A 14,638-nucleotide genomic window follows, 5' to 3' on the forward strand; every position below is an offset into this window, starting at 1 on the left:
TATACACCTAGAATCTTGTTCAAATGTGTTTCTGAGTTCTGAAATTCTTAAGTGGAAACTTTATTCACAAATTTGTAAGTGGGATAAGAATTATATATTATAGTGCAGTTGAGTAAATCTTCCTCACAGTAACTAAAAGATTAAATGGGAGTTAAACTGGGATATAGATTATCTTTTCATCCAACTCATTTTTACTCGATCTTTTGCATTGCAGTATTATATAATTGTGTGCTTCAGTCAAAATTCAGACCATAAACCAAATACTGACTAATAAGCATTTGAAAAATCACTGTGAAGCCAAATGCTAAGTAGGATAATATAAATAATTAACTTTTCCTCCCTCCTCTGTTTTCATTTTCTAAATATCATAAGGAGTTCAAGCTTCTTTTTGAATTAAAAATGTTGACTTAATTTTTTATATTTTAATGTTTGTGTGTAAATATTCACAAATAACTGAAATCCAGAGGCATTTAAAAAAGCTCTGTAGAAATTAAAAATTTTTTTTTCAGGTAAGAAATATATGAGTCCTAAAAAATGTGCACTTTAAATCTAGTTCAAGTTAGGCATTTGATAGTCTCCATTGATATTCCTAATATGTTTGGATGCCTCCAGCAGCCAGTGAAGACATTTTATTATTTCCCACAGTGGGTCACACCCCAACTGCAGGCTCAAGAAGTTTCCCTCAGGCTTTGAAAACAGGATTTGATATGGAATGTCCAGAATATTTTTCCAGAGAATGGAAATCTAAAAAGTGAACATAGCTAGAAATGAACTTTAAAAAATGCTAATAATTATCCCATTCCAAATATTCATTATATTAAAATATAAACTGCAATAATGGAATGTATCAAGAGCATTCTATAGAAATATTTAACTACAAAATTTTGTTATCTTTAAACATTTGAAATATCATGAGTTTTGGGGAAGCATAAAAATAGACCTAGCTAATGCTTGTAATAAATATTCTAGAAGACAAAGAGTTAAAATAAGCAACAGTTCTTGAGGAAAGAACAGGAGAAAATGCTTAAAAATGAATACCATAACAGTATGCTTCTCATCAATTTCAAGCTTGGAAGAATGAAAACAATAATCATTTTCCAAAGCTGGTGTTGAGTTCTACAGGAAGAAAAATGTTTTCAACACCCTTAGATTATATGTCCGCTGTACATACTCATACTGCTTGAATTACCTTTTTAAAGTATTTGGTACCATTTATAAAAGTGCTTCAAAAGGTTCATGGAAAGTGGAATTAAATAACATGTTTATTTTAGTACAAAAGAAATTGCAATCCATGGATAGTTTTTCTATAACATGTTATCTTCTATGAACTTTTTGAAGACACTCATATATTAAAGACAGCTCTAAGGATGTTGGTAGGAAAATAACTTATTTTTTTTCCAAAGTCTTGTAAGAGCAGTGTATACATTTCATGCTGGCACACATCAAGGACTCCTTCTTGTTAGGCCTATTTGGCGCAAGTGCGATGACCTGAATAAACGGTAAACTGGCAAGTGACTCCTGAAGGCTGATTCTCACAGCCTGCTGACTTGGCACTCAGCCACTGAAGTCAAAGGAGAGGAAGGGGTGACGGCTTTGCTTTGCATATGTACACGACATGAGTCAGGTGTTTCTTAATCACATCCTTAGGGGTAATTATTAGGTCACATTACATTTGACAAGCAACTCTAAAATCTTACTAAGTTCTCTGGGGCCTGCAAAAGAAAATTAGTTCACTTTACTCGACAGAAATGGATGAAAGCTAAAATGCTGAGCTCATTAACATAACCGTGTCAGGATCTTTCCTTATTGTAAGACTAAGACATGATGGTTCTCTGAATATAATGTTACTTCTCCATTAGCTAAAATTACTATTCAAAGAGGATCATTAAGTAGAATTATGGAGGAAAATGAAAATTGTTATAGGGAGTTCTTATAAATGACTTTAGAAATTCTAAGCAAGAAAACATATCTAAATGTCACTATTCTAAATTTAGCTTTAATATTTCCATACCAAGAAGTCAATAATGTAAAAACAAAATTATAATTGAAGTCATTTTTGATACTTTATACACAGTATTCAATATAGTACCTATAGTACAGAGATTACTTTATGATCATACTTTATATGCAAGGATGCCAAGAATATTAAAGAGAAAAAATATTCTTGGCATTGTATGTGTTGCTAAAGTATAAAAAAAATCCTTATACTGTTAAAAAATACGAGTGGTGGTCTTTAAAAGACATATATGTTTTCTCTGTATTTATTACAAATTATTTTTATGCTCCTAAAATACATTATATTATGTTCCCTATAAACCATGGTATTTTTATGGCTTATAATATAAAAATATGCTTTGAACGTATAGTCCAAGTATAACTACTGGTATAACTTTGCCAACAACACAATGTTCCCGAGCTGTGGTCACTTTCAGCATGAGAGGTGACGAATGAGTAGGATATCCTTTATCTAAAGCAAACAAGTTGCTCATAGCTGTTTTCTGACTGAGTCATAATTACAAGATAACATGTTCAAAATAGTTCAAAAATGTAGTGTAAACAAACTGTATAAGGAAGTAATATAGAATACTTAAAGTGTAAGATATTTTGGTATGTGACACATTATAAACTGTATCTCATAACTAAAATAAATAGTGGGGCATAAACCCATATTTTAATATCATCATTGAAAACATTTAAGCTTATGAAACTCATTATCCTCTACTAGGTAAGTGAAAAAAATTATAATTATTTATTTTAAAAGTCTGACTTGCAATAAGTTGAGTATATAAAAAAGATGGCAGGTATGTGTACAGAAAATCTAAGAAGTAAATACACCATTTTATATTTTTATTTCAAATATGTATTTTAAAGTTTCCAGAAACAATGTTTTAAGTCAAATCATTTGTGAGATGTTCCTTTCATTGCTAATCTTGGTAGTTATTACCAATACCTGTGACTTTTTTTTTCATTAGTAGTGGTTGAAATTAAAAATACCCTTAGATAATGACTGTTGCCTTCATGAAACCCATGAAGAGAGAGGCATATACAAATATAACACACAAAGAAAAATTTATGGTATGTATGATATATAATAAACGGCTCAGAGAAAATTAAGTAACTAAGCTCTAATTAAGTGATTGTTTTATAAATCTGATTTCATCCAAGTAACTATGCTACTATTAATATTGCTTGTAATCTGTTGAGAGAAGTATCAACAAGAACTCTTAAAGTCCTTCACATCTCTCAAAATTCCCAGAAGCAAATGGCTTCCTGGGTCCCTCCAAATGAACAATAACAGGGAACTATCATCCCCAGTGGATGCTCTGTCCCATCATGAGAGACAAATAGTGCCCACTAGGGCTCTGAAAACGTATGTTACAAGTTCACCGTGACCTTTTTCGTATATAACAGAGTAGTAGCTAGAAGCACAGAATCTGGAGAAAGAGAATTGTTTTCCAACCAATTTAAAGAGTGACCTCTGGCATTTCCCTAAAATTTCTACCTTAGTTTTCTCACAAAAGCAATTATAGACTTTAATAGCATCTACTCCTCATGATCTTTATAAGAATTAAATGAGGGGTCGGCACTGTGGCACAGTAGGTTAATCATCTGCCTGCGGCACCAGCATCCCATGTGGGCACCAGTTCTAGTCCCATCTGCTCATCTTCTGATCCCATTCTGCTATGGCCTGGGAAAGCAGTAGAAGATGGCCCAACATTTGGGTCCCTACACAAGGTGGAAGACCCGGAAGAAACTACTGGTTCCTGGCTTCAGATCGGGTCAGCTCCAGCTGTTGTGGCTATTTGGGGAGTGAACCAGTGGATGGAAGACCTTTCTGTCTGTCTCTCCCTCTCACTGTCTGTAACTCTACCTCTCAAATAATTAAATAAAATCTTTAAAAAAAATTAAATGAGTTAATACAAGTCAAGTACGTAAGAGCATTTTTATCGTATGATCCTCTCGGATCTTCCATTAATAAATTATTCAGCAATTCCTATGTGTTAACAAATACTGACTGTGTGATGCTCTAGGAAAGTAACAGGAAGTACAGAAATTTCCAAGGTAAAAGTTTAAAAAATTATTTTTATTTAAGAAAGAAAAATGTGACAATTAAGATGAGATCCTGAAATAAACAATGTTTTAGTCCCTTTCATATTGGTTTCTAACTTTCCACAATATGTGCCATAAGGGAATCAGGGTGCTATCCCTAACATCTGTATATCCACTGATATTTCTCTTGTTGTGTGTGTCACTATTCCTACCTGCCGTTCTCTGACATTCCCCATTAGCACAGGTCATTTCCATGTCAAGAACTGTCTATCCCTAGATATCAACTGCCACTCCCAAGAAGATGCAGGTTCATTGTACTAAGAGCATATACTGAAAATATTGCTTTTCTAAGAATTCCAGGACCAATTGCAAACATGAAGAATTGCACTTGAGTTTTACCTTAGGGACAAGTGTTATGTATCAGCCTCTTTATATAAACCTTCCCACAGAGGATCACACAGCTACCATTCTATTATCTTTATAAAACATAATGAGCGACGTGGAGCACAATGTATTCTGAGGGAGACTAAGGTGTGGATACCATCCAGGGTAAAAAGATTTTGAACTACTCATGGCTACTCATGACATACTGATTTTGACATTATTCGAACATGGTTACTACCTGCTGTACGTTTATTTACTATCACCATCACGAACCATGCCACATATTTAATCACACTCTGCACTAGCAGTAAGGAAGTCTGATCCCCACAATGCAGTGAACAGTTATTTGCTTCTTTCTCACTTGGCATTTCTGCAACCCTGTTGTGATTTTGTTTCCAGAACGACTTCTGTCCCTGCTGTTTGGGGAAATGTATCTATAATGTCTTGATCCAAGAATTTCATATTCAACAGATGGCATTCTTGGCTATGTACTCACTATGCTTTCTCTGAGCAGAGCTTAGTGCTTAATATTGCTTGTTCTCTGCCAATCATTTCTTAGCCTACAAGTAAATTTTGATCAAATATGTATTATTCCATGTGCTTTCACTCTGACCCTTTTGAAATTCTGATCTTTATCTAGCACAAGCTGCGAAGGCACCAGTATGCTATTGTTTGGTTCTGTCTTTAAGAGAGATGTCCAAGGTTACATATTTGTATGCACAGAAAAATATAAAATACATCTATACCTACAGAGTAAAAAATATACACATATATATTTAAGTGGAAATTAAGTAACAGTATATATGAAATACCATAATCCTTTATTAAATATAATGTGTTCTGGGCCAATAATTTTCTTATTTAGCTTATTTGTTATAGTTAATATATTTGAAGAATATATATATACATATACATGTATATATACTCACAGAAACATTGTTTCTGAAGGCGGAAGTTTCTCTGTGTACACCATTTAATATACATCTGTCCCTCAATCCTATATCACCAAAATGAAATATGTATGATGCATCATAACGTATTTACAGTTAAAAACCTTTCCATACTTCTGTGTCTATAGATAACCTGTCAGCATGTAATAGGATACGGTGATGCTGTGCATGTGTGCAGAGAGACACACACACACACTGCATGCAAAACCAACTCTTAAAAATACCTGTGGGATCTTTGCTTAATATATACTAAATGGATATGTATATAAAGATAATTGAAAATGAATATTGATGTGAATGGGAGAGGGAGCGGGAGATGGGAGGGTTGCAGGTGGGAGGGAAGTTATGGGGGGGGGGAAGCCATTGCAATCCAAAAGCTGTACTTTGGAAATTTATATTTATTAAATAAAAGTTTAAAAAATGCCAAAAAAAATACCTGTGAGAGATCATCTGAAAAGGCCTTCAAAACACTACAGGTCAAAAATTAGGCTTTTTGCAAAAACTTTAATACTCAAAAGCAATAAAAGCAACTTTTCCCCAGCTTGCTAGCCACACAAGTCTGGACATCAAAAAGACAAATGGTGGAGAAAAATGGTAGGGACAGTGTAGGCTTCTCATAAAGCAGGAACTCAAATCTCATTCATTTTTCTGCCTCACCTAACAAGCTTCTACAAAGCCACAACGGAAAGATTCGATTTTTCGCAAACAAAGCCAAGCCAAGAGTGAACTGGATTAACTGATTCAATGCTTTCAGTTTCCTAATGCTTTGCTAGCTGGCAAAATATACCCTATTTTTCTTTTTCAACTTACTTCATTACTTCCTGGCTTTCTTTAAAGAGTGTCTTCCTGTTAGCCACTAAATCTGCCATCAACAGATTTGACATGGTCATTTGTAGAGAAAGCTCAAGATTTCTTTTGGTTAAAAGGAAAAGGAGAAAAAAAAAAGCATTTGATGCATAGTTGTCACAATATAGCTTTGACTTTATGATGAATTTCAGCAGTTGTGAAGTCAAAGGAAAGTTTAACACTTGTTAATCAATAGTTGAATTAGATAGCTGATGAAAATCCCCTACATTAGTATTTCAACTACAATTTTAACTTCTCTATAATAAAACACAAAAGTCATAATATTAAGTAATTTCAAGCCGGCGCCGTGGCTCAATAGGCTAATCCTCCACCTAGCGGCGCCGGCACACCGGGTTCTATTCCCGGTTGGGGCGCCGGATTCTGTCCCGGTTGCCCCTCTTCCAGGCCAGCTCTCTGCTATGGCCAGGGAGTGCAGTGGAGGATGGCCCAGGTGCTTGGGCCCTGCACCCCATGGGAGACCAGGAAAAGCACCTGGCTCCTGGCTCCTGCCAGGATCAGCGCGGTGCGCCGGCTGCAGCGGCGGCCATTGGAGGGTGAACCAACGGCAAAGGAAGACCTTTCTCTCTCTGTCTCTCTCTCTCACTGTCCACTCTGCCTGTCAAAAAAAAAAAAAAAAAAAAAAAATATTAAGTAATTTCACATCTCGGCCCATCAATGCAGGGAAATTAAATTCCTGTCCCTGTAAAGGAACCTATCATATATTTTTCCAACCTTAAATATTTCCCTTCAATCTGTCTATATATTCATTTTTGGAATTCCAATTAGCATTTCATATCCTATAATTTGGTCAGCTCAGCCTCATCCTAATATAGTCAAGTCAGAAAGTATAATAGGATTTCTTACTAACCTACATTAAAAGTATACATATAATCTCTATGTGTAATTCCTAGATAATATATATTCTTTGAATATATTAAGTATAACAAATAGGCTAAATAGCAAAAGTATTAGAATACATGATAAGTGATCATGGTTTTTTTACATGTACTGTTACTTAATTTCTACTTACAATTTGTAAAGAAAAATATTTATGACTTTATACATTTCATATTTCCATTTCAGCATCACTGAGAGTTCTGGGGAAGAATGTGGTACAAGCAAAAAAGAAAAATGCAGCAATTGTTCCCTGTTACTTAATAAATTAAATGTAAGCACACTTTGGCATATCTGATTTCTTTGGTGAGGTCAAGGGCTTGGAGACTATAGCCCGCCCTGCCCCACCACTGAGAAATGAGCATATTGAAGACAGGTTGGAGAGCTCTTAGAGACACTGCAGTCTCCCTCCTTAATCCTGCTGGAACATTTACAACATAGCAGGATGTTTCCTTTGAATGTCAAGATTAAGAACATAATCCTTTAAAGTTTGGCTCAGACACAAATAAAAGTAAAGTTAGATTATTCACTTTTTAAAAGTATAGCAAAAGACATGCTCTGAATTACTCGTAAGTTCCAAGGAAGAGATAATTTTCAAACTCATTTGGGTGGTATGTAATAATGTAAAGAGAGAGTGATATAAAAAGTCTCTTCATCAAATTGGTAATACTCAAACTACATAGTTTTCATTTTCATAATATGAAAAACAGATTAAAATAATTTGTCAATATCAAAATAACTTGTTATTTGTTTTATTGAAAACTAAAATAACATAAAATCAAATTCTGATGTCATGATTCACTGACTTTCTTGTTTTAAAATTTTTAATTGAAACATAATAATTAACTATATTTACAGAGTACATTGCCATAATTTGATAGATACAAATATATAATGGTTAAATCGGGGTAAATAATATTTCTGGATCATCAAACTTTTATCACTTCTATGCTTTAGGAAACTCAAGGCTTTTCTAGTTAATTTGAAAGTGTATGAATAAATATTTAATACTATAATATTCCTTTTAGGTTTTTCTACTTTATTCCAAAATACTGCCTGTTAAATATGCCTTGTAATATTCAGCTTTGTACTACTACTTGAGACTAGTGGTAAGTTTATTCTTTCTCTTACAATCATCTGTAGTTGAGCTTCTGCAAACAAACTTTGCTACAGGTGTGTATTAAAAGGATCAATGTAATGGAAAAGAATTTTCCTTTTCTCTAAGGAACAACCTTGTTCTGTTTTCTATAGCTAGTCATTCATTTACCTTTTCATTGCTTTCTAATAAATAGAAGGATTAAATATTATAGGTTTTAACAGTACCTTGTCAACTCACTAATAACTTCTTACCTTGATTTATTTCTACTTAATCATTTAATTAATTTATAATACTGGGAGACAGAGAAAGAACTCCATTCTTCCAGTTCATTCCTCAAATGTGCAGTACTTCTGAGGTTGTGCCAAGGCTGAAGCTTGGAGCCAAGAACTCAATCCAGGTCTCCTTTATGGGGATGGAAACCAAATACTTGACCCATCACCACTACATGTTAAGGTCTACATTAGCAGGAAGCTAGATTCAGGAACCAAAGCCTGGTAGAGGACCCAGGAATTCTCATATGGGATTCAGGTATCTTAATCCATATCTTAAATGTAGGCCACTCCTGATTTTGTTTTTATATTGCAGACAAAAATATAATTAGTTCAGTCTGTTTTCAGGTAATCAAGAAACTATCATTTTCTATCCTATTAGTTGGATATAGTATTGTTTAAAAACAATTAACCATGACTGATTAATAATAACTGAACCAAAGAATTAATACCCTAATTGAACCCAATTTTCTTAAAAAAATAAAAGAATATGTACAGACTTGTGGAACAGAAAAGTAAAATCAGGTGACATCTTATAACTCCAGCATTTCTTAAAATAGTAAAGAAGTCTTGACCTAGACTTATTTAAATATTTCAGACTAACTTTGGGATTATGTAAGATATTCTGAAAGACCTAGGAGCTAAATTAAATACATTTAAGAGCTATGCTTTTATGATGTTACAAAGAAGACTTAGGTGGGAATGGGCAGTCAGAGAATTGATTATGTAATGCACAAGTGAGAACATAGTACTTTTTATTGTGTTTACTCTTATTGCTAATATTTTCAATATTGTTCTATATTGTTTTCCTTGATTATTCTGCATTCCTTTTAAAATAATTCCACTTTCTTCCATTCTGCATCATACTGTCTTCTATTTCCAGGTTCATTCATTTTGTTTAACTTAGTAGAATAATATATTTATGAATCCAACCAAATGTGTTGATCTAGACGTCTGACAGCTGTTTCTAAAGCCACAATTAACATTCTTACGCATGTCTTATTGTGTTCATGTATTAGTTTTTCTAGGACCCATTAAGGAGAATAGTTGTGTTGTAGAGTATAACATCTTGAACTTTACCAGTTGTTGAGAAGTTTCTCCAAATATTTTCTGATTCTACAAACTTGTACTCCCAACCAATAGTATATAAGATTTTCTATGTCTCCATATCCTTACCCACATTGATATTACTAGATGTTAGCATTCCTTGGGATCCAGCAGTTGTCAAATAGTATTTAAATGTAGCTCCAGTCAACACATTTTTTTCATGTGTTTGCTGGCCATTCAGCTATCTTCTCACATCAACTGCTATTTTTTCTAGTTTAAAAGCTGGTCTATAGATCCCAGTATTGTACATATCTTTTCATACTCTACAGCATTTCCCCCCTCTTTGTTTATGCAGTCATCTGTTGTGTTGGGATTTGTAATGTTAACAAAATCAAAATTTACTCAATATTTTCTTTTTAGTGCATTCTTCTGTTATCTTTTTCAAGAGAAAAAATTGTCTTCACTCTTAGTTAATAATATTTTCCTATTCGATTTTCAATAAGTTTTATATTTCTATCCTGAAATCACTGTTTTTAATTCACCAGGAATTTATTTTATGCATTATGTGAGGTGAATGAGGCTCTACATCCCCTATTCCCAGTTATTCTAGGATAATTTATTAACTGGAGTCAATAGACCATTGTTTTCCTTTGATTTCTAACATAGCTTTTGTAAATGTATTATCCATGGACTTCAAAAAGGTCATAGATATTGAACATAAAACATGTTTCTTCTGTTGCAAAATAAAATTTAAAATCAATACACACGAGGGGCTCACAAAAAAATTAATGAAAAATGTGTGTCTTGAAAAGCTATGCATGGATTTCAAAATATTTTTGTACCAAATAAATTTATCTTTAACTCCAATTTCATCTTAAGTTTTTGAAGGATCCTCATACATGGATGAATTATGTGACCTCTTTCTTATACTTATTTATTTGATCTTACTTGCAGGGCAGAAAGACAGGGCAAGAGAGAGGGAGAAAGAGTGTGCCAGATAGAGTTCTCTGATCTGCAGGTCCACACCCCAAATGCCCATAACATGTGAAGCTGCAGCCAGCCCAAACTGGGAACCTGGAACTCAACCCAGGTATCCCATGTAGGTCGAAGGGAACCAAGGCTTGGGTCATTATCCACTGTCTCTCAGGGAATCTGCAGTGGAGCAGCCAGAACTCAAAGAGCACTCTTACATGGAACAGAAACAACCCATGACATCTTAATCACTGTGCCAAATGCCCATCCCTGCTATGTCTTTAAAATAAGTTTTGACATCAGGTGTGGAAATTTCCTATCACGAAATCTGTGTTTCTATGGGGGTGCAAACGATTGAAATCTTTACTTAATGTACACTAAACTGATCTTCTGTAAAAAAAAAAAAAAGAAAAAAAAGAAATTATCAATTCCCAACTTGACTCTCACTGGGATTAAACATGACAATAGGTCTGATCTGATTTCATCATCATGTAAAAAAAATCATCTATTATTTTTCACTTTATGTTTCTGTGTGGGAGCAAACTGTTGAAATACTTACTTAAGGTATACTAAGCTGATCTTCTGTATATTAAGATAATCGAAAATGAATCTTGATGTGAATGGAAGGGGAGAGGGAGTGGGAAAGGGGAGGGTTGTGGGTGGGAGGGACGGTATGGGGGGGGAAGCCATTGTAACACATGAGTCGTACTTTGGAAATTTATATTCATTAAATAAAAGATAAAAAAAAAAGCAATCACCACATAACAATCTCAGCAACACCATAATTTCTCTCATTGCTCAAAGCAGGAAGGAACTTTGGTCTGCGAATAGAGAACTTATGAAGTGCACTGTCCTTGTTTTAGTGAACTGCATAACTGAAACAATAGTAGTATGACACTTTGCCTCAGTTTGCCCATCTGTGAAGTGGAGTACTACAAGCAGTCCCTTTAATGATTATTCTAAATGCCTTAATAAAGCATTTGATGACTAACCTTTAAAAAAAAATTATCTTGCCAATTTTTTAAATTAAAAAAAAACTGATTATTTGTTCAATTACTTCAAAGAAAATTTAAGATGTCTGAGTGCTTTAACTTAAAACAAATTTTATGTTTGGCTTTAATAAGCTTGAGCCTGGCAGATGTTTAAAGTCACTGTAATGTGCTTTCACAAGTTCCACAGAAGCCCCTTCTGGTTCCCCTCTTACTAAAACTATCAGAAACTTCTGTTTCTGTACTAGGCTTTAGTCTCTAAGTATTCAGAGTGGCATAGACTTACTTAAACATCACCATTTGATCATTTTAGACAGGGGTCAAAACAGCTGTAAGCCAGATCTTTCTTCTCCAAGGCTCATATCTCATTCTTGGAAAGTACTAATCCCCCTGAAAACGGAGCAAACTCTGGGACACAGGCTGACCTTAAATAAGTCGCCTAATTTTCATTCCTCACTCAAGCAGCTTGTCACCTCTCCTCTTATGTTTTCTAGATTTCTATCCAGTAGACAGCCAGTGGACCATGTGTGTTCTAAATTTCAGGGTCATATATCAAATTCTTCAAGTAGTGACATTGAGGGCCTTCTTCTTTTGGCATCTTGGCATATAGGATGCACTCTCCTTATCAATTTCATTGTAGAGCTTGGGTGAAATGCACATATATTATCCACTCTCATCAAAGCAAGCTATTAACCAGTCTCTACAATCTCATAATTCTTTGTCATTTCCTTTTTATAATCATAAGTTGTGGAGGGATAGTATGAGAAAACAGATAAATCAATTTCAATTTTTTTTAAATTTCAATTTATTTCTTTGGTTTTTGAAATTAATTCTGAATTTCTCATTTAGCATGCTTTTGCAGAAAGCTTGCATATATTTGAACATATCATGAGATTTGTGTATGTATATATATGTATAAGCATTTCAAATCAACAGGTTTTCTTTTTTGTATTTTTTGCATTGAAGACCTCAAATAAGATAATTAACATTTTTACCTAGTTTCAAAATTTAAAGGAATTTTTCAGTGTTTCATCATGAAATGTATGTTTTCGTAAGTATCAAGGAAATTCCCATTTATTCTAAATGTGTTAAGATTTTGTTTGACTTGAAAAAAGCTGTTTTATCTGTTAATATGGTCACTCTTTTCTCTTTCCTTAATCTCTTAAAGTGGTGCATTACATTAAAAGATAATCTGTGTTACAATATTGCATGCAAAATCTGTATGGTTTAGAGTTTCATAAAATAATAGCTAAAAGACTACTAATTGTGTTGAAACTCTGAAAAATGCAATACTGACATAGGAAGTGTTTAATAAAGTAAGAATAAAATCTACCTTAATCAGTTGGTTTGTTTGAGTAAACTATTTGGAAACCCTTGTAAGTATAAAGATATATACAACAATTTGATGATTAAATGTGAAAACCAATGATGTATTTTAGACAGCACCATGGCTTAACATTGGCACATAGGCCGGCGCCGTGGCTCAATAGGCTAATCCTCCGCCTTGCGGCGCTGGCACACGGGGTTCTTGTCCCGGTCAGGGTGCCGGATTCTGTCCTGGTTGCCCCTCTTCCAGGCCAGCTCTCTGCTGTGGCCTGGGAGTGCAGTGGAGGATGGCCCAAGTGCTTGGGCCCTGCACCCCCATGGGAGACCAGGAGAAGCACCTGGGTCCTGGCTTCGGATCAGTGCGGCACGCCGGCCGCAGTGCACCTGTGGCGGCAGCCATTGGAGGGTGAACCAACGGCAAAAGGAAGACCTTTCTCTCTGTCTCTCTCTCACTGTCCACTCTGCCTGTCAAAAAAAAAAAAAAAAAAAAAAAGAAAAACAAAACAAAACAAAACAAAAAAAACCCTCCATCCAAAGAATAAAATATAAAGCCCACAAGAAAATAAGTGCCAGGAAATGAGTTTTGAAATCTAATCAAACAAAAATTCTAAATAAAGAAACTAATAGTCTTTTTGCTTTTAGCAGTAATCGATAGAAAGATCACATGGCGTAGGAATTGTTCTTGCCTTCTGAACCAATGAATAGAAAGTGGGAAGAAAAACTGAAGCAGATTGAGGAGCGAGCATCTCATTACAAGAGGAAACCACTGTGCTCAGTGTATAGACCAAGCCTGTCCAGGCCAGAGCAACCGCCCTCCATTTGGAAGCTATTTCGTCGTCAAACTGAAGCTTTTAATTTCGTTAAAAGCTGTAAACAGGTAATTGCCTCATTTTAAATTTTTTATAGATCTATAAGATTTCTTAAACTTGAGTTTGCAGGCATTTGGGGAATGAACCAGTGGATGGAAGATCTCGGTCTATAACTCTGCCTTTCAAATAAATCAATTTTTGAACTTCTGTTTCAGAACCTGGTATTTTTAAAAATCTGAAAATTGAATAAAATTCAGTAGCTACAGTTGAATTTAGATTTTTTTTTACTTTTTTGAATATTTTTTATTTTATATAGGATGTTCATGTATTTGCTTTGGAATACAAAATGGGAGACGGACAACGTATTTATCTTGTAACAACCTATGCTCAGCTTTGGTTTTACTATAAATCCCGGTAAGTTGTTTGTAACAGAACAACACATTAAAGTTATATTTACCAAATCTAGAAATTTTGGTGAAATTGAGGCTGGATTAGCTTTCACAGTTCTTGACTACATGGTTAGTTATTTCTTTCCAGATTAATTCTCTGCAGTTCTCCTCATGGCATCACGCAGTTGTCTCACCAAGTGTTGAAGAAAATCGTGCAAACACCTGTTCATGTATCCAAAAGAAATCCTTTTTCAAATACATATTAAATTGTACTATTAATCATAAATGAATACTCATATTATGTAATACCTGCTTTATCTGAGTGACCTATTCAACTATGTTTCAGACTTGTGTATGGAAAAGAGTCAATATGGATGCCTTGTATTGACTTAAAAGTACTTTTATTACAAAGTTGCTTGAGTAGTTTTGTGTTTGTAAACATGCAACACCATGTAGATTTACTTACGTCTACATACATGCAGTGCCAGGTGGAGTTGAATTAAAGTCATTAAGATAACATGAAAGATATTTTGCTGAAACTAAATCTCTTCGTGCAACATAAAGATGATGCTGACTGCTTCAGAGTATGTGTTGAGATCCAATCCTACCCATGC

At 34.4% G+C, this 14,638-nt stretch overlaps 2 protein-coding genes across 5 annotated transcripts in view; both read left to right on the forward strand.

The window, feature by feature from the left end:
- LOC127485527 (anoctamin-5) overlaps positions 1 to 14,638 on the forward strand; it is a 235,505-nt gene that overhangs the window by 78,276 nt on the left and 142,591 nt on the right. The gene's annotated exons all lie outside the window — the stretch shown is intronic.
- LOC103347387 (DNA-directed primase/polymerase protein) overlaps positions 13,484 to 14,638 on the forward strand; it is a 36,068-nt gene continuing 34,913 nt past the window's right edge. The window contains exons 1-2 of one of the 4 annotated variants that reach the window (XM_051830448.2): positions 13,484 to 13,703; positions 13,952 to 14,049. In XM_051830448.2, coding sequence (XP_051686408.1) covers positions 13,524 to 13,703; positions 13,952 to 14,049 — 278 coding nt within the window. In that variant the 5' untranslated portion in view covers positions 13,484 to 13,523. Of the gene's footprint in view, positions 13,704 to 13,951; positions 14,050 to 14,638 lie in introns of those variants that run through there. The other 3 variants (XM_051830447.2, XM_051830446.2, XM_051830449.2) reach the window with 3 other exon arrangements.

Source organism: Oryctolagus cuniculus, unplaced genomic scaffold (assembly GCF_964237555.1).
Source record: "Oryctolagus cuniculus unplaced genomic scaffold, mOryCun1.1 SCAFFOLD_109, whole genome shotgun sequence".
Lineage (NCBI taxonomy): Eukaryota > Metazoa > Chordata > Mammalia > Lagomorpha > Leporidae > Oryctolagus > Oryctolagus cuniculus.